Here is a 20,611-nt window from a genome sequence, read left to right as displayed (position 1 = left end):
CACTGTTACACATGAAGTATTAAGATAGGGCAGCACGGTGGCGCAGCAGTAGAGTTGCTGCCTTACAGCGCCAGAGACCAGTGTTCGATCTTGAATGTGGGTGCTGTCTGACCGGAGTTTGTACGTCCTCCCTTTGACCTGCGTGGCTTTTCTCCAGGTGCTCCAGTTTCCTCCCAAACTCCAGAGTTTGTAGGCTAATTGGCTTCGGTAAAAATTGTAAATTGTTCCTAATGTGTGCAGGATAGTGTTAATGTGCAGGGATCGCTGGTCAGCAGGAACTCAGTGGGCCAAAGGGTCTGTTTCCAAGCTGTATCTCTAAACTAAACTAATTATAAGAAAAGCTTTGGAATAAACAAAAAAAAGGCCAAACTGCTGGAGCAACTCACCAGGTCAAGCAGCTTCTCTGGAGAGACATTTTGAGTTGCGGAGGGAGGAAGCCAGAGGAGAGGTGGGGGTGGAGCGGAGGGGTTGGAGTTTAATAGGTAAGTGACTAGCCAAAGGCTAGACAGAAAGTGTGAGATAAGGAAAGAAGGTGTGCGAACTGTGAAGCCAGAGGAAGGAATGTAGGCGGAAGGTGGGAGGGGAGGAGAAGAAATGGATGCTTATCGAGGTGGGGTACAGAAAATGGGGGGGGGGGGGTTGTGAGTGCCTTCCTATCGAGGCCACGTGATTTAATGCACCGCAGTTAAGTGCCCCCTTAACATCCCTGGGATACACCCCATCCCTCTGTTCCAAAGTACTCAATCCAATGACAAGGCACAGTGAAATTCTTTGCTTGCATACATACGCAAGGTATACAAATATCGGCCACCTATGGTGCTGACAAAGTTACAAAGTACACCGGCTCCTCATTTGTTTCCCCCCTCCCCCACGGTAGTTCCGCACGCCGGGTCCCCAATGTCCATTGTTCTTCCCCACCCCTGCCCCCCCCCCCCCTCATGGCAATCCCCCCACGCTCTCATCGACCTGAGACCCCATTGCCGCGAGACTTCTCTGCCATTGAGACACACTGCTGCTGTCGAGGCTCCATTCGGCCCAGGCAGGCTTCACGGCCCAGCTTTTCAGAAGCCTCTTGGGAGGCCTGTGGGGGCAAGTTGGGCCGACCGGGCGGATTCTGGTCCTCAACACGGTTGTTCGGTGGGTGAATCAGGCCTGCGAGGTTCCCCAGGATGTTCCCTCCGCCCGCCCGCCCTGCTCACTCCCGCCGCCCGCCCACTCCCCGGGATACTCCCACCGCCCACCCGGCTCACTCCCGTCGCCCGCCCGTCCGCTCCCCGGGATACTCCCGCCGCCCGCCCGCTCCCCGGGATACTCCCGCCGCCCGCCCACTCCCCGGGATACTCCCGCCGCCCGCCCGCTCCCCGGGATACTCCCGCCGCCCGCCCGCTCCCCGGGATACTCCCGCCGCCCGCCCGCTCCCCGGGGTACTCCCGCCGCCCGCCCACTCCCCGGGATACACCCGCCGCCCGCCCACTCCCCGGGATACTCCCGCCGCCCGCCCACTCCCCGGGATACTCCCGCCGCCCGCCCGCTCCCCGGGATACTCCTGCCGCCCGCCCGGCTCCCCGGGATACCCTGCTCCCCGGGATAAGCCCCCAGTCCTCAATCTACCCCCAGTTATGATTATCTAGTGCTGGGAAAAAATATCTCTTCCCGTCTTAAGTATATCCCTTCTCCCAAAGTAATTTCAACCTTGTTAGTCTTTCTGGAAAATAGTGAGACTGTTTCTTAAATATTTTGCTATATCCCTGAGCCACGCATCTCAGCAACTGCGTTGCTTGGCTCAAGCCATCCACCACCAACCATCTAAAGAAGCCTCTTCACACCGAACAACGGTCATTCATTAGTTTAGTTCAGAGATACAGCATGGAAACAGGGTCTTCAGCCCACCAAGTCCACACCCACCATCACTAAACTAATTCTATGTCATCACACTTTTGCATCCTACACATTAAGGGGGATTTACAGAAGCCAATTAACCTACAAAACTGCATGTCTTTGGAATGTGGGAGGAAACCGTACCACCCACGTGGTCACAGGGAGAACATACAAACTCAGCAGACAGCACCCGTAGTAGCGATTGAACCCGGGTCTCTGACGCTGTGAGGCAGCACTGTGCCACTGTGACATCCCACTGCTGAGGGAGTGCCAGTGTAGGGTGTTCACAACAAAGCACTAGCACATCAACATGCAAGGGCAGAGGACTGCACCAGGTTCCTTACACCATTTCCCTCACACGGTAATGATCAGCAGACTGCCCAAGTAAATTTCATTCTCAAAGTACGGCTGGAATGCAACCGTGAACGTTCAGTCTGGAGGACCAAGGATAAGGAATCAGTACTCTACCAGATAGCACTAAACCAGTTACTAGTGCATTGCAATATAACTGAAGTAAAAAACAGAATGCTGGAAACAGTCAACATCTGTAGAGAGAAACGAAGAATTTATATTTCAGGTTGGTGATCATTTATCAGAAACTGGTGCTAATTACTAGTCTCTCCTCAGGTGCCACCTAACCTGATAAGAATCCACATTCTGTTTTTATTTCTGATTTTCAGCAGTTACTCGTATTTTGATTGATTGAAGTGACTTACCGAAGAGACTGTGCAGCAATGTTTTCACATATGGTCAAGCAGTGAGTTACACGGTCCTTTTTGGTCGTGGCAGATTCTTTCTTCCTGCAGAAAAAGAAAACAAGCACCGTAATTAGACATCCACAGTGCATCAGTGTTCTTAAAATAATATAATTTACAGCATGGTTGAAACATGCCTGGTTTAGTCCCAGACAGTGACAACACAAAATACTAGATTTGGTGGCTGTGGAAGAGAGCCGGTGATAGGGACCAATATCAGTTCCACACTGAATTAGAGTAAGAGTCATACCACAAAGAAACATGCCCTTCCGCCTATGCCGGTCAAGGTGGCCCATCTATGCTAGTCCTACCTTCCATGTTTGCCTCATGTAATGGCAACTTTCCGACTTTTCCAGTGACTTATTTTCCAATTGCCATTACTACACAGGGAGTAGGAGTGATCTTACGCAGACCCAATAGAACAGATCTTCCAGTCGTTATTTCCCAGTTTAATTGGTTGTTTATTGAAGTAGGTGTACAAACAAGGAGATGAACATACCAGGCTTTCTTTATTACGCATACAAGTTGTAGCTGGCTGCTCAGTCTCAGGTCTGGCCAGTCGTTGAACTGTAAGCTCTCCCTACCAGTCCCTTATGCCCACGTCAGTATGGAGTGGGGTGGGGGGAGTAGGGGTGAGGGGATGGAGTGGGTCAGTGGGGGGAGGAGGGATAAGGGGGATTGAGTGGGGGAGGGGTGAGGGTGCTAGATCAATACAGGAGTCTTTGGGTCCACGGCTCGCTCTGGCTGCAGCGCTGGAGCCACGGGGCCCAGATCAGTGACACCCTCTCCCCTTCCCTGTCCCCCATCTACAAGGAATGGGCCCAACGGGTCCACTTGGTCTAGTATCCCTCTAAAACCTTGCTATCCATGGATCTCGCATAAATGTATTTTACATGTTTCATAGCATCTATCTCAACAACCTCCTCTGGCACCTTGTTCCATATACCCACCACCCTCTGTGTGATAAAGGTGTTCCTCAGGTTCCTATTAAATCTTTCCCTTCTCACCTTAAATTCATGTCCCCTTTTTTATGCTTCCCAGACTCGAGGCAAAAGGCTGTGCATTCACCCCATCTATCCTTCTCACAAATTCTCAAATAATGGTGATAACAATTTGAGTTATAATATATCCACTCCTCCTTCATCTTCCATGATTCCAAAGGTCAGGGATTGTAGGAATATATATTTGTTTACATACTTTGTAAAAATCATATTGGGGTGAATTTTATCAAATTATTTTATTTAATACTAATTAAGACTGTATATTCTAAAATCTACCCACATTTGATCTCATGAGTAACATTAAACCACACAGCCTCTCCATATCAGAGCCCTTCCATCTGCATTCATCAGTGTTTATACTGCAATAGTGTCTGCAACATCTGGCATCACAGGTAACGTGATCATTAAGCATTACATCATTGCTCACTAAGCAACAGATCTGCCACTCATGCATGAAGCACAGATGATGAACATCTTAAATTCTAACAACAAAGCAAACACTATTTATCAAATGCCTGCCAATATATGTTCTCTCTGTGGGGATGGCGCGGGCAGACGGAAGAAACCACTGCGAATACATCATTGCCATTTTCCCCTTCACTCATTCCATGGGGAGAAATTAAACCACAGTGGTAGAGTTGCTGCCTCACAGAAGTAGAGACCGTTTCGATCCTGACTACGGACGCTATCTGTGTGGTTTGTACCTTTGCCCTGTGACCGCGTGGGTTTTTTCCGGGTGCTCCAGTTTATTCCCACATTCCAAAGACATCCAGATTTGTAGGTTAATTGGCTTCTGTAAATTGGCCCTAGTGCGTAGGATGCGAATGTGCGGCAACATAGAGCTAGTTGCTAGGTGATCGATGATTGGTGTGGACTCTGTGGGCCGAAGGACCTGTTGCCACGCTGTATCTCTGAACAAAACTAAACACACTGCCCAACACAGTAGCGCAGTAGTAGTACGGCAGCCTCACAGCATTAGAGACCTGGGATCGATTTTGCCCTCACTGTGTGCGTGGAGTTTGTACTTTCTCCGTGACCACATGGGTTTCCTCCAGGTGCCAGTTTCCTCCCACATTCCAAAGACGTGCGACTTTGTAGGTTAACTGGCCTTTGTAAATTGCACCCAGCATAGTCAGGAATAGATATGAAAGAGGGATAACATAGACCTATCATTCCTGGGATTATTCTCGTAAACCACCTCTGGACTACCTACAGTCACGGGAGTAAAGTGAGTACAGTAACGAGCTGAGACCCCATCCTCGCCGGTCTTCAGAATTATTGTAGAGGATGTATTATCCCAAAGCATGTTGAGATTACAGAGGTACTGAAGGTTTTGAAATGCATAAAAGTGGATACATTCTCCAGATCCAACCAGGTGTATCATGGAAAGGAAAGGTCACTGAGGCCCTGGGGGAGATTTTTTGTATCTTCGTTAGCCACAGGTGAGGTACTGGAAGACTGGAGGATGGCTGTGTTTTTATTTTTAAAAGACTCACAAGCTAGGGAACCAATGGTGGAAAAGTCTTTGGAAGGGATTGCGAGAGACAGAACTTATTTAAATTTGGAAAGGCAATTACCTATTTGTGATAGTCAGCTTGGCTTTGTTCATAGGCGATCATGAGCTTTTTTCAAGTGACCAAGAGGATTGGCGAGGGCATGGCGGTGGACATTGTATACAAGGGATTTAGCAAGGTCTATGACCAAGTCCCACATTGGTATTTATTTGTTATTGTCACGTGTACTGAGATAATGTGAAAAGCTTTGTTTAGGAAGGAACTGCAGATGCTGGCTTAAACGAAGATAAACACAAAAAGCTGGAGTAACTCAGCGGGACAGGCAGCATCTCTGAAGAGAAGGAATGGGTGACGTTTCAGGTCGAGTCCCTTCATCAGATTTAAAGTCATGGGAAAGAGAAATGAGCGATATAGACGATGGTGTAGAGAGATAAAGAACAATGAAAGATATGCAAAAAAGTTCAATTGATGATAAAGGAAACAGACCATTGTTAGCTGTTTGTTGGGTGAAAACGAGAAGCTGGTGCAACTTGGGTGGGGAAGGGATAGAGAGAGAGAGAGAGAATGCCGGGGTTACTTGGCTAGAGAAATCGATATTCATACCACTGGGCTGTAAGCTGCCCAAACGAAATATGAGATGCTGTTCCTCCAATTTGTGTTTAGCCTCACTCTGACAACGGAGGAGACCTAGGACAGAAAGGTCAGTGTGGGAATGGGAAGGAGAATTAAAGTGTTTAGCAACCCGGAGATCAGGTAGGTTCAGGCAGACTGATTGAAGGTGTTCAGCGGAATGATCGCCCAGTCTATGCTTGGTCCTGCCGATGTATAAGAGTCCACATCTTGAACAACGAATACAGTAGATGAGGTTGGAGGACCTCTGCCTGACCTGAAAGGACTGTCGGGGTCACAGGACACAGTCGAGGGAGGTGGTACAGGAACAGGTTTTGCATCTCCTGCGGTTGAAAGGGAAGCTACCTGGGGAAGGGGTGGTTTGGGTGGGAAGGCATGAGTTAACCAAGGAGTTGCGAAGGGAACGGTCTCTGCGGAAGGTGGAAAGGGGTGGAGATGGGAAGATGTCACTAGTGTTGGAATCCCGTTAGAGGTGCCGAATGTTTCGGAGGATTATGTGTTGCATGTGACGGCGGATGGGGTGAAAGATAAGGGGGACTCTATCTCTGTTGCGACAAAGGGGAGCAAGGGCGGAGCTGCAGGGTACTGAGGAGGGCCTCGTCTATGATGGGAGAGGGAAACCCCCGTTCCCTAAAGAATTCCCGAAAAGCTTTGTTTGCCTGCTATCCAGTCAAATCATACCGTACAGTTTAGTTTATTATTGTCACGTGTACCGAGGTACAGTGAAAAGCTTTTGTTTGCGTGCTATCCAGTCAAAGAAAAGACTATACATGAATACAATTAAGCTGTCACAGTGCACGGATAAAGGGGACAACATTTAGTGCAAAGATGAGTACAATGCCACGAGTACAATCCAGCCCTAAAAGGAGGGCCCATGCCTGAAAGACCACCCATCCTTTTTCTCCAGAGATGGTGCCTGACTTTGTGTCTATCCTACACAACTACAACAGGTTATGCAAAGATAAAAATATTCAGAGTGCAGAACATAGTGTTACAGTTGCAGAGAAAATAGAGATTAAAAAGTGCAAGTTCCTCAATTGGACAGGTTGGGAAATCAGGACTACACCCTATTATATGGGAGGTGCATTCAGTAATCTGATAACACTGAGAAAGAAGCTGTTCCTGAATCTGGTAGGCTTGGCGGGAAAGGTAGAATACATGGAATCCAGGGCAAATTAGCAAATTAGATACAGAATTGGCTTGGTAGTAGGAGGTAGATGGCGATAGTGGAGAGTTGCTTTTCAGACTGGAGACCCATACCCAGTGGTGTGCTGCATGTATTGGTGCTGGGCCCTTTATTATGTCATATGCATTAATGATTCAGATGAGGACACAGGGGCCACCAGAGAATATAGAATATTACAGCACAAGACACAGGGCCCTGGAGAATCTTGTAGAGACATTGAGGTACAAGTACACATTCCCCAAAAGCAGACACGTAGGGGGCAGGGCAGTGCAGAAGACATACGGTATGCTTGCCTTTATCAGTCGAGGCATTGAGTATAGCCGTTGGATCATCATGTTACAATTGTGCAAATTATTGGTTTACGTCACGCTTGAAGTATCGCGAGCAGTTCCGGTTACCATGCTGATAGGAAAGTCGTGATTAAGCTAGCAAGGGCACAGACTAAACTGAATGGAAGGACAAGGGTTATCAGGAGAACTGCTTGGGCTGGGACTGTTCCCCCTGGAGCAAAGGAGACAGAGGGGTGACTTATAAGAGGTTCATAATATTGAAGAGCAAGTAAAGTAGATGGTTATGCCACTCCCCCCAGCAGGGTAGTTTAGACTGGGGTGTCCAGTGCACTACAATGTTGTTATAGGAGCATTTTGCCCCAACAGTCTGTGACCCATAGCGCTATGCTTAAAGCCCACAGTGATGTGGCCAGGAGCGCTATATTTAGAACCATAACGCTGCAGCCGACAGCGCTTTGTTTAACGTCCCACGCGCTAAGCCGACAACGTTCTTTGAAACTTTGCGCGCCAGGTCTGTAGCGCGGTGTATTACCTTTACGCACCATCTGTAGCACTGTGTGTATTACCTTTACGCACCAAGTCTGTAGCGCTGTGTGTGTTACCTTGCGCGCCCAGTCTGTAGCGCTGTGTGTATTACCTTACGCGCCCAGTCTGCAACTGATAGCGCTGTGTGTAATACCTTGCACGCCAAGTCTGTAGCGCTGTGTGTATTACCTTTACGCACCAAGTCTGTAGCGGTGTGTGTATTACCTTGCACGCCCAGTCTATACCGCTGTATTACCTTTACGCACCAAGTCTGTAGCACTATGTGTATTACACTTGGGCGCCCAGACTGAAGCGCGGTGTATTACCTTGCGCGCCCAGTCTGTAGCGCTGTGTGTATTACCTTGCGCGCCCAGTCTGTAGCGCTGTGTGTATTACCTTAACGCATCAAGTCTGTAGCGCTGTGTATTACCTAGCGCGCCCAGTCTGTAGCGCTGTGTATTACCTTGCGCGCCCAGTCTGTAGTGCGGTATTACCTTTACGCGCCAGGTCTGTAGCGCTGTGTGTTTACCTTTACACACTAGGTCTGTAGCACTGTGTGTATTACCGTTACACACCAGGTCTGTAGCGCTGTGGGTATTACCTCTGCGAGCCAAGTCCATAGCGCTGTGTGTCGGCCAGTCTGCAGATGAGAGCGCTGTGTGTATTACCTTGTGCGCCAAGTCTGTGGCTGATAGCGTTTTGTTTCGGGGGGGGGGGGGCTTGCTCAGATGCAGTCCCCTGCCATAGGATGTAATTTGAATTTGGGAGCAGCGCTATTGGCCAGGACTTACCGGCGGTTATTTCAACAACCGATTTCTGCCTGGATAAAGGCAGGCGCCGATAAGCCATAAGGTGGTTCTTGACTAGAGGGGTTCACCCCTGGCTGGGTTGCGATCAGCACCACGGACGGAGGCAGAGAGAGGGAGGTGCGCTGCTGTAAGACGGGCCCCCGTGCAAACTGAGATAAGTATTGTTTTTGTTCTCTCTCGTGCCAATAAAACTGATTTGTAACTTCACGGACAAGTGTGCCTTTTTTCTGTTCCACTAGTCAGATCCTTGAACCTGTTCCCTTGCAACAAATGCTGAGAACTATATTCTGCACTCAGTAGCTTCCCTTTTACTCTGTCTATTGTATAATAGTTTGACTGAATAGATTTTATTAGCCAAGTATGTTTACATACATGGAATTTGTCTTGGTGTTTTGCTCGCAAGTAACAACACGATATACAGTAGACAATTAAAAATAAAACATAATTTAAACATGTTGAAGAATGAAATAAAATACCAGAGCACAAGGAGGCTACAGACTTTTGGTTGCTGAGTAGAGCTACTGCTCGTTGAAAAAAGCTGTTTTTAATGTATGGCTGTGGCGGCTTTGACAGTCCAGAGTCGCCTTCCAGAGGAAAGTGCTTCAAAAAGTTTGTGGCCAGGGTGAGAGGGGTCAGAGATGACCCCTTGCTTCCTGGCCCTTGCGGTGTACAGTTCGTCGATGGGGGGGGGGGGGAAGGTTGCAGCCAACAATCTTCTCAGCTGACCAAACGATGCGTTAAAATGAAAGCAGCACAAATTTCATAAAAGTCATATTAACCAATCCTACAGAATTCTAAGGAGATAATTGAGGAAGTCCAGTATAAGTGGTATTCTAGAAGCATTTGGTGATTTACCGCAGAAAGGACAGTAAAACTGAGGAAATCCCTTTTCAAAATCTCACTGAAGCAGCATCAAAATGACGAATGAAAACAGAATTGAGCTTTCTATAACATTCTACAGAGCCAAATGAGGTTGTTGAGCCAGGTAGATAACAACATTTAAAAGACATTTGGACAGGTACATGGAGAGAAAGATTTAGAAGGATATGGGCCAGCAAGTGGGAACAGCTCAGATTGGGCATCTTTGTCAGCATGGACGAGTTGGGCAGAAAGGCCTTCTGCTCTGTATAATCCTGATTCTACTTCTACAAAGAACTCCAATAAATCAAACATTATTTCATTTTCACAAATCCTGTTGAATTTATCTCGGTGTCCTGCTATAATGTCACAAAAGTAGTTTAAAGGTGAAACTAGGAACTGCAGATGCTGGTGTACAGAATAAGATACAAAGTGCTCGAGTAACTCAGAGGGTCAGGCAGCATCTCCGGTGAACATGGATAGGTGACATTTCAGGTTGGGAGCATGGATAAGACCTGATCCAAAACATGAGTATAGAAGTTGGGAGGTCATGTTGCCATTGTGCAAGACATTAATGAGACGGCATTTAGAGTATTGTGTTCAGTTCTGGGCACCATGTTATGGGAAAGATATTGCAAAGCTTGAAAGGGTTCAGAGAAGATTTCTGAGGATGTTGCCAGGACTAGAGGGTCTGAGCTATAGGGAGAGGTTGAGTAGGCTGGGTCTTTATTCGGCATTACTCTCGGAATCATGGGGGCACGCAAGCCTCTTCACCACAACAAGGTGAACGATCCGAAGAAGTTTAATAGTGTAAAGGAGATGCAATGGGGCAATTTTATATATTTTTTACACACAGAGGGCAAGGGGTACCTGAAATATGCTGCAAGAGGTGGAGGTGAAGGCAGATACGATAGTGCCGTTTAAGATGCTTTTAGATAGGCACATGGACCTGCAGGGAATGGAGAGTTATGGATCATGAGCAGGCAGATGGGATTCGTATAATTAGGCGTCATGTTCGGCATGGACATTGTGGACTGTGGGGCCTGTGCTGTATTGTTCTATGTTCAAATAAACTCTACATTTCTCCTAATTGCCATCCAGTTTCCTTCCATTCGTGCAAAGAAGAGCACGATTTGCAGTTTTACAATGTTACGAACCTTCCCACAAACATGGAACATTTTGGAAAGTAGGAACCTAGCAGATCTCCTAATCAAGGCCAATTAAAATGTATTCCTGCTAACCCGGCAAAGACCATTTCAGGCATCAGGACCCAAGGGCAGAAAAGGGGCTCCACCTTTTATAATACCTAGAAAGAATTTTTGTAGTTATGTCTTTCACAACAGTGGAACTTTACACTCAATTACTGTTAATTTACTGACAGTAAATTTATGTCAGGGGTGAATCCACAAATCAATGTGGTAATGACAAGATCATCTGCTTTAATGAGGTTGATTGATGGATGGATAAATGTTGGCCAGGGCATAGAGGAAAACATCCGTGCTCTTCTTCAAACTAGTGCCACGTGGTTCTCATGCGTGAATAGGATCTTCATTTTACCTCTAACAAAAAATCATTCGCTTTTGTCAGTGCAGAATTCCCTACATTACAATCGCATATTAGCCTACTCCATTGGCTGTAAAGCACTTTGGGATGCACTCTGATCATGAAAAACTACATTCCTTAACTGGGTTTCTGCTGATTGCAACACAGTACTACCAGCTAGGGCTGGCTGAAACATTTTGCATGCAATGCAGCCCAAGTTTACCGGGTAGAAGTTGCAAAAGCAAATATACTGAAGTGACCAATATTATACCTGACCAATGTCATACCACTACCCTGCAAATTCATTGTGTTCAACTATTGTGCAATGTATTCGAGAATAAGTTTAAACTTATGGTTTCATTACTTTTATTGGATTTTAATAAGCTCAAAGGCAAGGCCCAATATAGAAACTTGTTCATGCTACACAAGCTACCTCCAGTATATATGTATACATATATACTCTACCCCAGACGTGAGCGGAACGTGTTTATATCTTGATTAATGATTGTTTTACTCATCTGGACAAAATAGTTTTAATAAAGTAAATCACACCAGTTGCACAGCCATTCTCAATACATAATGCAGATAGCACAGCATACATTTACAAAAGCAAACAAAATTGACAGGCACGGATTTTCTTGATATCTACCTTTAAACTGAAAATAACAAAATAAGTAAAACCATCCACAACTTCTCAAAATTCAAAATAAAGTGCTCCTGCATATGACTTCCTCAGCCCCTCGTGTTCAGCTTGATCAACTCAAGTGTTTAAACTTTAGAGATACAGCTCAGAAACAGACCTTTCGGCCCAACCCGACCAAGGATCGCCCCGTAAACTATCCCAATCCTACACACTAGGGATAATTTACAATTTTATCAAAGCCAATTAAGCTACAAACCTGTGCATCTTTGGAGTGTGGTGGGAAACTGGAGCATGATTATAATCATGAACAGTCTTTCCGCTGACTGGATAGCACGCAACAAAAAAGCTTTTCACTGTATCTCGGTACATTGACAATAATAAGCTAAACTAAAGCATTCCAAAGTCAATTTTGTCCATATGTTGTTAAAGTACACAAAAAACACTCGGCATGGGAACCATAGCTCTACAGCACTGTAATAGATAGCATCAAAAACATACAAGACTAAGAACAGTAATAAATGTGGAGAGAGGAAGCAAAATTTCCAGAAACCAGGAGCTGCAGCTGATGATTTACACAATGTGCTGGAGTAACTCAGCAGGTTAGGCAGCATCCCTGGAGAACATGGATAAGTGACATTTCGGGTCAGGACCCTTCTGTTCATATGAAACGAACGAATGTACGTACATATATGGGTCGTTTGAATGGAATAGTATTGTGGAAACTTGTTCCTATGTGGGGGTGTTCATAAATCTGGTATAAATGCAAGTTTTTTCTTTTACTCATTCCAAAAGCAACATCACAACTTTATCAGCAAGACCTGACTTGGTCTGCTCTAAATTGGTTATCAATGGTGCCAAAACACTTAATTGTAGATATGTTTGTAACCGGGGATGCTTTGAATGCTACAATATTTCAGTTCATTGTCAAGATCCAGTTAACACTAGCATGTCTGGTAATGCCCCCTCCAGACTAGCCTTGATGAGTAGCGCAGGTAGAGGTGGGCCGCACCCTGGAATGTGCAGAGCAATTTGATAACGGCTACGTGGCTTGCTAGACCAACTTTAGAGGGCAGTCATGTTGAATTTCATTGCCAAGTAATAGAAATCCAATTCCTTCATGCTTTGTGTAATTCAACAGTCATTCATTTCACGTGCATTAGAAGGCAAGCAGATGCAAAATACCACTTTGAGATGTCTTGAGTTATATTTAATACCAATTTAAGCATGGTGGGTGAAAATTTGAACTTCTCCACAATGATACATTTTGTGTCAGTCCTAGACTTGCCCTCTTGCCTCCATATCAGGAGGACACGATCTCACTAAAGATATCGGAGCACTAAGCAGACATTCAGTGTGGTATTGAGCAAGTCCTGGAGTGATGAAGTGGTTTAGCATTTCAGTTAAAAGCTAACAATACCCCATCTACTTCCTCAGAAGGATGTTGATGATTTAATGTCAAGATCTGATATCTAGCGAAGATTTCCCTAACCAATAGCAAAAAAAAAATTACCTAACCATTATCACGCTGCTGTTTGTGGAAGCTGTGTGCAAACTGACTGCTGAATTCCCTGCACTAGTTGTGAGGTGCTGTGGGATATACTGAAAGGATGTTAAATGTGCTGTTTAAATTAAAGTTCTTTCCAATTAAAAAGCAATGTCACAACTTTACCCATAAGACGAGACTTGAAGAAAGCTCTAAACTGGTTTACCAACTATGCCAAAACACTTAGTCATACATTGATAATGAAACCAATCATACCAGCCCACTTTCCATTTACGGTTGAAGACTGAACAGAAAAAGTACAAAGAAGGGTGGTTTCATTCAAAAGAGTTTGCGTCATACTGGAATTTATTTTTGGAAAGGATAATGGATTCAAAGTCAGATGGAATTTTCTTAACTATGTTAGCTAATAAAGTGATTTGTCTGCACATTTCCCGAGGTGAATCCAAGTGCACCACAAAAGTGTGGAGAGGCTCTATGATAAATCAATTATTATGAACTCTGCCCTCAATGGCTTAAACTACAGAATGTCTCCTTGGTCACTCAGCACTTCATAAAAAGCTATGCCGCAGTCTCTGGAAGAATGCCTTTAATGATGTGAGTGAGAGAATGTTAATTCACACTCTTTGCATCTACTTGCAAAGAGAAACAGTGCAAATGAATTTTGGAGACAGAGTCAAACAGCATGGAAACAGGCCCTTCAGCCTAACTTGCCCACATCGACATGCATGCCCCGTCTACACTAGTCTCACTTGCCTGCGTTTGGCCCAGATCCCTCTAAACCTATTAAATGAACTAATCAAAATGACATGTGTAGGAAGGAACTGCAGATGCTGGTTTACACTGAAGATAAGACACAAAATGCTGGAGTAACTCAGCGGATTTAAGGAATAGAAGATGTTTCCGGTCGAGGCCCTTCTTTTGTCTCATCAGGTTACAACCCGAAATGTCACCTATTCCTTTTCTCCAGAGATGCTGCCTGACCCCCTGATTTACTCCAGCATTTGTATCTATAATCAGAATAACATCCTTGCAATCCCACTCCAAATACTCTTGAGTTTTCTGGTGCAGAATTTACAGTACTAAGGCTGGTTAGTGATTACTACATAATCATGGCAACAGTACACACAAACAGTCACTCCACCTTCCAGCAGCTCAGGCCAAAGGTCCAATAATATTTCTAATAGAAACCATGCAGAAGATCAGGTTTTCAAACTGGTCTACATTAAATATTAAAACCTTTACCATGTGCCAACAGGTTCATATTCTTAAATTCACATACCACAACAATACTCAATGTCCAATCTCTAGAAAATATCTCCCCACTATCAATTTTCTGTTAGCCAATCTCATAACTGAAAAGAGACATTTTCTACAATAAAAGAAAATATTGCCCATGGCTTATAGCAATAATAACGTATTTCTCAGAAGGTTATCTGTACTCTTAATTCATAGCATCGCCCTCCACAGCATTTAATATTACTGACATCAAGCACTGCAGTAGTGCATCACATCCAGTTGTCAAACCACCATGCTACTGCAGAATTTTATAAACACACATCCCTCCCCTTGCAAAATTAGGGTTTATTTATTTTTCAGAAGGTCGCATCTCAGAAAATACCTCAGAAAAAGAGAATTCTACATAGTAATTGTTCTGCATCATCTCCTTTCACTTTCAAAGGGGCAGCAAAATAATGCTTACATTAACTAACCCCACAGTAGCTGCAAAGCCTTTACCAAGGTACAATTTCAAAATGAAGATATTTTCATTCAAAGAACAGTACAGCGCAGGAGCAGGCAGTTTGGCCCACAACGTCTATGCCAACAAGATGCCAAGTTAAACTAATCTCCTCCACTGGTACACCATCCATATCCCTGCATATCCATGCCTATTTAAAAGTTTAAATGCCAGTCGTATCTGTCTGCACCACCACTCCTAGCAGCACGTTCCAGGCACACACTCCCTCTGTGTAAAAAACATTGCCTCAAACGTTGTCTTTGAATTTTGTTGTTCTCACCTTCAAGCTATGCCCTCTAGTTCTTAATATTTCCACCGCGGGAAAAAGGTTCTGACTGTCTATGCCTCTCATAATTTTATATATTTCTATCAAATCTTCCATCAGCCTTCGCAATCCCAAGAAAATCCAATACCAAGCTTTCATTTTAGCTAATACAGTCTTATTCAGGCAGTATTGTGGTAAACGCCTTCTACACCCTCTCAAACTCTCCATATGTTTCCTGTAATGGAGCGACCAGAACATGCAATATTGCCAAATTAATTTGTTGCCAAATAAGAACACAACAGTTAAAAACTAGAATGCACTGCTTGCAGATTCGATGGAAGAAGGTTCCAATGTGGTCTTCAAATTGAAGTTGGATAAATTAATGATCACTGAAAGTTTGAAAGGCTCTGGGGAAGGGCCAGAGGGCAAAACCAGCAAGATGTTCCCGTGGAGATGTAGCAATGACATAGTCATACAGCATGGAAACAGGCCCTTCAGCCCAACTTGCCCATGCCGACCAAGACGACCCATCTACACTAGTCCCACCCATCTGCATTTGGCCCAGATCCCTCTAAACCTTTCCTATCCATGTACCTGTCTAAATGTCCTTTAAATATTGATACAGTATCTGCCTCAACTACCTCCTCAGGTAGCTCGATCCACAACCCTCTGTGGAAAAAGTTGCCCTTCGGGTTTCTATTAAATTTTCCCCCTCTCACAAACCTCTGGTTATTGATTCCCCTTCTTTTATCCAAAGACTCTACATTCACCTTATTTATTATTTTCATGATCTCATACACTTCATAAGATCACCCCTCATTCTCCTGCACTCCAAGGAATATAGTCCTAGCTTGCCCAACCTCTCCTTATAGCTCACTCAGCCCCTCTTGGACTGGCAACATTCTCGTAAGTCTTCTGTGCATTCTTTGTAGCCTAATCTTTTCTGCACTTTTCCAAAGCATCCAGCTTGGCAGTATGGGCCAATTGAACATTTTCTGTGATGTAACCATTCTATCATCAATGGATCCAAGGATATCTAAAGAGGATTTTATTTGTTCACTTATGGAAGTGGGTATTGATGGCAAGGCCAGCATTTGTTATCCATCACTAACATCCAAAACAGTCACGTGGTCACGGTGGCACATCGGTAGAGCTGCTGCCTTTCGGCAAATGCAGCGCTGGAGACCCAGGTTCGATCCAGACTATGGGTGCTTGTCTGTACACAGTTTGTACACCCTTCCCGTGACCTGCTTGGGTTTTCTCCGAGATCTTCGGTTTCTTCCCACAGTCCAAAGACGTATAGGTTTGTCGGTTAATTTGCTTGGTAAATGTATAAATTGTCCCTAGTGGGTGGAGGATAGTGTTAATGTGCGGGGATCGCTGGCCAGTGGGCCGAATGGCCTGTTTCCGCACTGTATCTCTACACTAAATTAAACTAAGAAAGCAATGGTGTGTCACCATTGTTAAACCAATACAGACTCCTGAAGATACAATTTCACAGAAAGTATTGAATCTATTTAAAAGTTTTACTTTTAGCCTTGCTGCTGCCAATTCAGTCAACGAACACAACAATGACATGCTAAATTTCATAAACCTATTAAAATCAAAGGGCAATTTAGTAAGTTTATTGTCAGTAATATCTCTGTCTAAACATTAGATAATAGACAATAGACAATAGACAATAGGTGCAGGAGTAGGCCATTCAGCCCTTCGAGCCAGCACCGCCATTCAATGCGATCATGGCTGATCACTATCAATCAGTACCCCGTTCCTGCCTTCTCCCCATACCCCCTCACTCCGCTATCCTTAAGAGCTCTATCCAGCTCTCTCTTGAAAGCATCCAACGAACTGGCCTCCACTGCCTTCTGAGGCAGAGAATTCCACACCTTCACCACCCTCTGACTGAAAAAGTTCTTCCTCATCTCCGTTCTAAATGGCCTACCCCTTATTCTCAAACTGTGGCCCCTTGTTCTGGACTCCCCCAACATTGGGAACATGTTATCTGCCTCTAATGTGTCCAATCCCCTAATTATCTTATATGTTTCAATAAGATCCCCCCTCATCCTTCTAAATTCCAGTGTATACAAGCCCAATCGCTCCAGCCTTTCAACATACGACAGTCCCGCCATTCCGGGAATTAATCTAGTGAACCTACGCTGCACACCCTCCATAGCAAGAATATCCTTCCTCAAATTTGGAGACCAAAACTGCACACAGTACTCCAGGTGCGGTCTCACCAGGGCCCGGTACAACTGTAGAAGGACCTCTTTGCTCCTATACTCAACTCCTCTTGTTACGAAGGCCAACATTCCATTGGCTTTCTTCACTGCCTGCTGAACCTGCCTGCTTCCTTTCATTGACTGATGCACTAGGACACCCAGATCTCGTTGAACTCCCCCTCCTCCTAACTTGACACCATTCAGATAATAATCTGCCTTTCTATTCTTACTTCCAAAGTGAATAACCTCACACTTATCTACATTAAACTGCATCTGCCATGTATCCGCCCACTCACACAACCTGTCCAGGTCACCCTGCAGCCTTATTGCATCTTCCTCACAATTCACACTACCCCCCAACTTAGTATCATCTGCAAATTTGCTAATGGTACTTTTAATCCCTTCGTCTAAGTCATTAATGTATATCGTAAATAGCTGGGGTCCCAGCACCGAACCTTGCGGTACCCCACTGGTCACTGCCTGCCATTCCGAAAGGGACCCATTTATCCCCACTCTTTGCTTTCTGTCTGTTAACCAATTTTCTATCCATGTCAGTACCCTACCCCCAATACCATGTGCCCTAATTTTGCCCACTAATCTCCTATGTGGGACCTTGTCGAAGGCTTTCTGAAAGTCGAGGTACACCACATCCACTGACTCTCCCTTGTCAATTTTCCTAGTTACATCCTCAAAAAATTCCAGTAGATTTGTCAAGCATGATTTCCCCTTCGTAAATCCATGCTGACTCGGAACGATCCCGTTACTGCTATCCAAATGCTCAGCAATTTCGTCTTTTATAATTGACTCCAGCATTTTCCCCACCACTGATGTCAGACTAACTGGTCTATAATTACCCGTTTTCTCTCTCCCTCCTTTCTTAAAAAGTGGGATAACATTTGCTATCCTCCAATCCACAGGAACTGATCCTGAATCTATAGAACATTGAAAAATGATCTCCAATGCTTCCACTATTTCTAGAGCCACCTCCTTAAGTACTCTGGGATGCAGACCATCAGGCCCTGGGGATTTATCAGCCTTCAGTCCCATCAGTCTACCCAAAACCATTTCCTGCCTAATGTGGATTTCCTTCAGTTCCTCCATCACCCTAGGTTCTCCAGCCCCTAGAACATTTGGGAGATTGTGTGTATCTTCCTCAGTGAAGACAGATCCAAAGTAACGGTTTAACTCGTCTGCCATTTCTTTGTTCCCCATAATAAATTCCCCTGCTTCTGTCTTCAGGGGACCCACATTTGCCTTGACTATTTTTTTCCTCTTCACGTACCTAAAAAAACTTTTGCTATCCTCCTTTATATTATTGGCTAGTTTACCCTCGTACCTCATCTTTTCTCCTCGTATTGCCTTTTTAGTTAACTTTTGTTGCTCTTTAAAAGAGTCCCAATCCTCTGTCTTCCCACTCTTCTTTGCTATGTTATACTTCCTCTCCTTAATTTTTATGCTGTCCCTGACTTCCCTTGTCAGCCACAGGTGTCTCTTACTCCCCTTAGAGTCTTTCCACCTCTTTGGAATAAATTGATCCTGCAACCTCTGCATTATTCCCAGGAATACCTGCCATTGCTGTTCTACCGTCTTCCCTGCTAGGGCCTCCTTCCAATCAATTTTGGCCAGCTCCCGCCTCATGCCTCTGTAATCCCCTTTGCTATACTGTAATACCGACACTTCCGATTTTCCCTTCTGCCTTTCCATTTGCAGAGTAAAACTTATCATGTTGTGATCACTGCCTCCTAATGGCTCTTTTACCTCTAGTCCCCTTATCAGATCAGGATCATTACACAACACTAAATCCAGAATTGCCTTCTCCCTGAAATCTAGAAGTGCAAAAATAGAACAGGGCAGACTTGACAAGGTGAATGAACATGTTAGACAAGTAGAACTTTGTTTAAAATATTTTACTCCACGCCACTGTACACACCTGTCACATCCAAGAGTCGGGGAGAAATATACCAGCATTGTTGCTAAGTGACCCTCAATCATATACAGTCTTAATAATGAAATAGTGACAAAAACTAGAAGTAATCTAAGTCAATCAGCATACACTGACGGGACAAACAACATCACATCTAAAGTGAAGGATCTACCTGACATATTAGTAAACGCTCCCCACGTATTCGCTGTCCATTTACATTTTAATCGTTTGCTTATTTTGCATCTAACCATCTGTGCGCCTGAACATCTCATAATCAACGATCTGAATTTATCTAAATATTTTTTCGCCAATTTGCCTGCATCGTTAGAATTAATATTTGTGGTTGTATCGTTTCTGTCGTCAGCATTCGCCTGCGTGGGTCTGAGTATTTTTAGCGTGGTTGCGTATGTATCAGTGAGAGTAAGTTGGAGGACAGACGAGAGTGTGAATTGTTGTGTGCATGTTTCCTGGAGAGAGGTGTGCGTGCGTGTTTGTTTGTTTGCATCGAGGGTTGTGCATGTATCATTGGGAGGTTGCATGCATGTGTTTGCATGGGTGTGAGCGGTTGTGTACTCTGTATCAGTGTGTGTTTGAGCAATTAGATGGAGGGATTAGTGTGCGGGGACGATGATGATGAGTGTGTGTGTGTGCGCGCGAGCGTGTGCGTGCAAATGTGTGCACCCTCAAAGCGTCTGTTTACTCACTGTTTCTGTCCCGGTTCCTCGCTGGACGGTCCCTGTTGGAATGACTTCAGTGATTCGAAGGCCTTCATCAGTTTCTCCATGGTTGCCATTAGGGAGGGAGGGAGAGAGAGGGAGTGGAGGGGGGAATGTTGTGGGGGGGGTGTGGAGAGGGGGGTCTCGACAATCTTCTCCCTCAGGGGTTTGAGGCGGAGACACAAGCAGGAGGACGCTCCCCGGTGGGTGGGTCGGTGCAGGCGGTTGTTCCCCGCGGCGCGTCTCTAATCGACACGCCAGCTGTTGCCAGGCCCGGCGTCCACCGCCATCTTGCGGAGCAGCTCTCCCAGAATCCGCCCGCAGCCGCCCCGTGACGCGGCCAATGGAGCGGCGCTCCTGCATGGGAGGGGGCGGGACTAGGAAGACACGCCCCCGCCCGCCCCGCGATTGACGGCCGCATCGGCCAATCAGATAGTTTCTGCTCAGAGGGGGGGGGAGTACGAGGAAGGAGCGCACGTCACGGGAGCCCGCCCCACCCCCCCGGTGATGGACGGCCACATTGACCAATCGGAGCAGGCGGGTTCTGCTTGGAAGGCGGGGCCAGAAAGAAGCCCGCCCGCGCCCCGCCCCCGTGTGATGGACGGCCATCTGGGCCA

The 20,611-nt window shown here is 45.5% G+C and overlaps 1 protein-coding gene across 6 annotated transcripts in view; it reads right to left on the bottom strand.

The window, feature by feature from the left end:
• htt (huntingtin) overlaps window positions 1–20,298 on the bottom strand; it is a 206,899-nt gene extending 186,601 nt beyond the window's left edge. For all 6 annotated transcript variants that reach the window (XM_078432031.1, XM_078432037.1, XM_078432053.1 and 3 more), the window contains exons 1-2: window positions 19,983–20,298; window positions 2,595–2,678 (exon numbers count right to left, since the gene is read on the bottom strand). In XM_078432031.1, the coding sequence (XP_078288157.1) occupies window positions 2,595–2,678; window positions 19,983–20,071 (173 nt within the window). In that variant the 5' untranslated portion in view covers window positions 20,072–20,298. The remainder of the gene's footprint in view (window positions 1–2,594; window positions 2,679–19,982) is intronic.
• Between the last annotated feature and the right edge of the window lie 313 nt (window positions 20,299–20,611).

This window comes from Rhinoraja longicauda, chromosome 3 (assembly GCF_053455715.1).
Source record: "Rhinoraja longicauda isolate Sanriku21f chromosome 3, sRhiLon1.1, whole genome shotgun sequence".
Classification (NCBI taxonomy): Eukaryota; Metazoa; Chordata; class Chondrichthyes; order Rajiformes; family Arhynchobatidae; genus Rhinoraja; species Rhinoraja longicauda.
The sequence above is the reverse complement of the archived record's forward strand: the minus strand, read 5'-3'. Positions and strand labels throughout refer to the sequence as shown.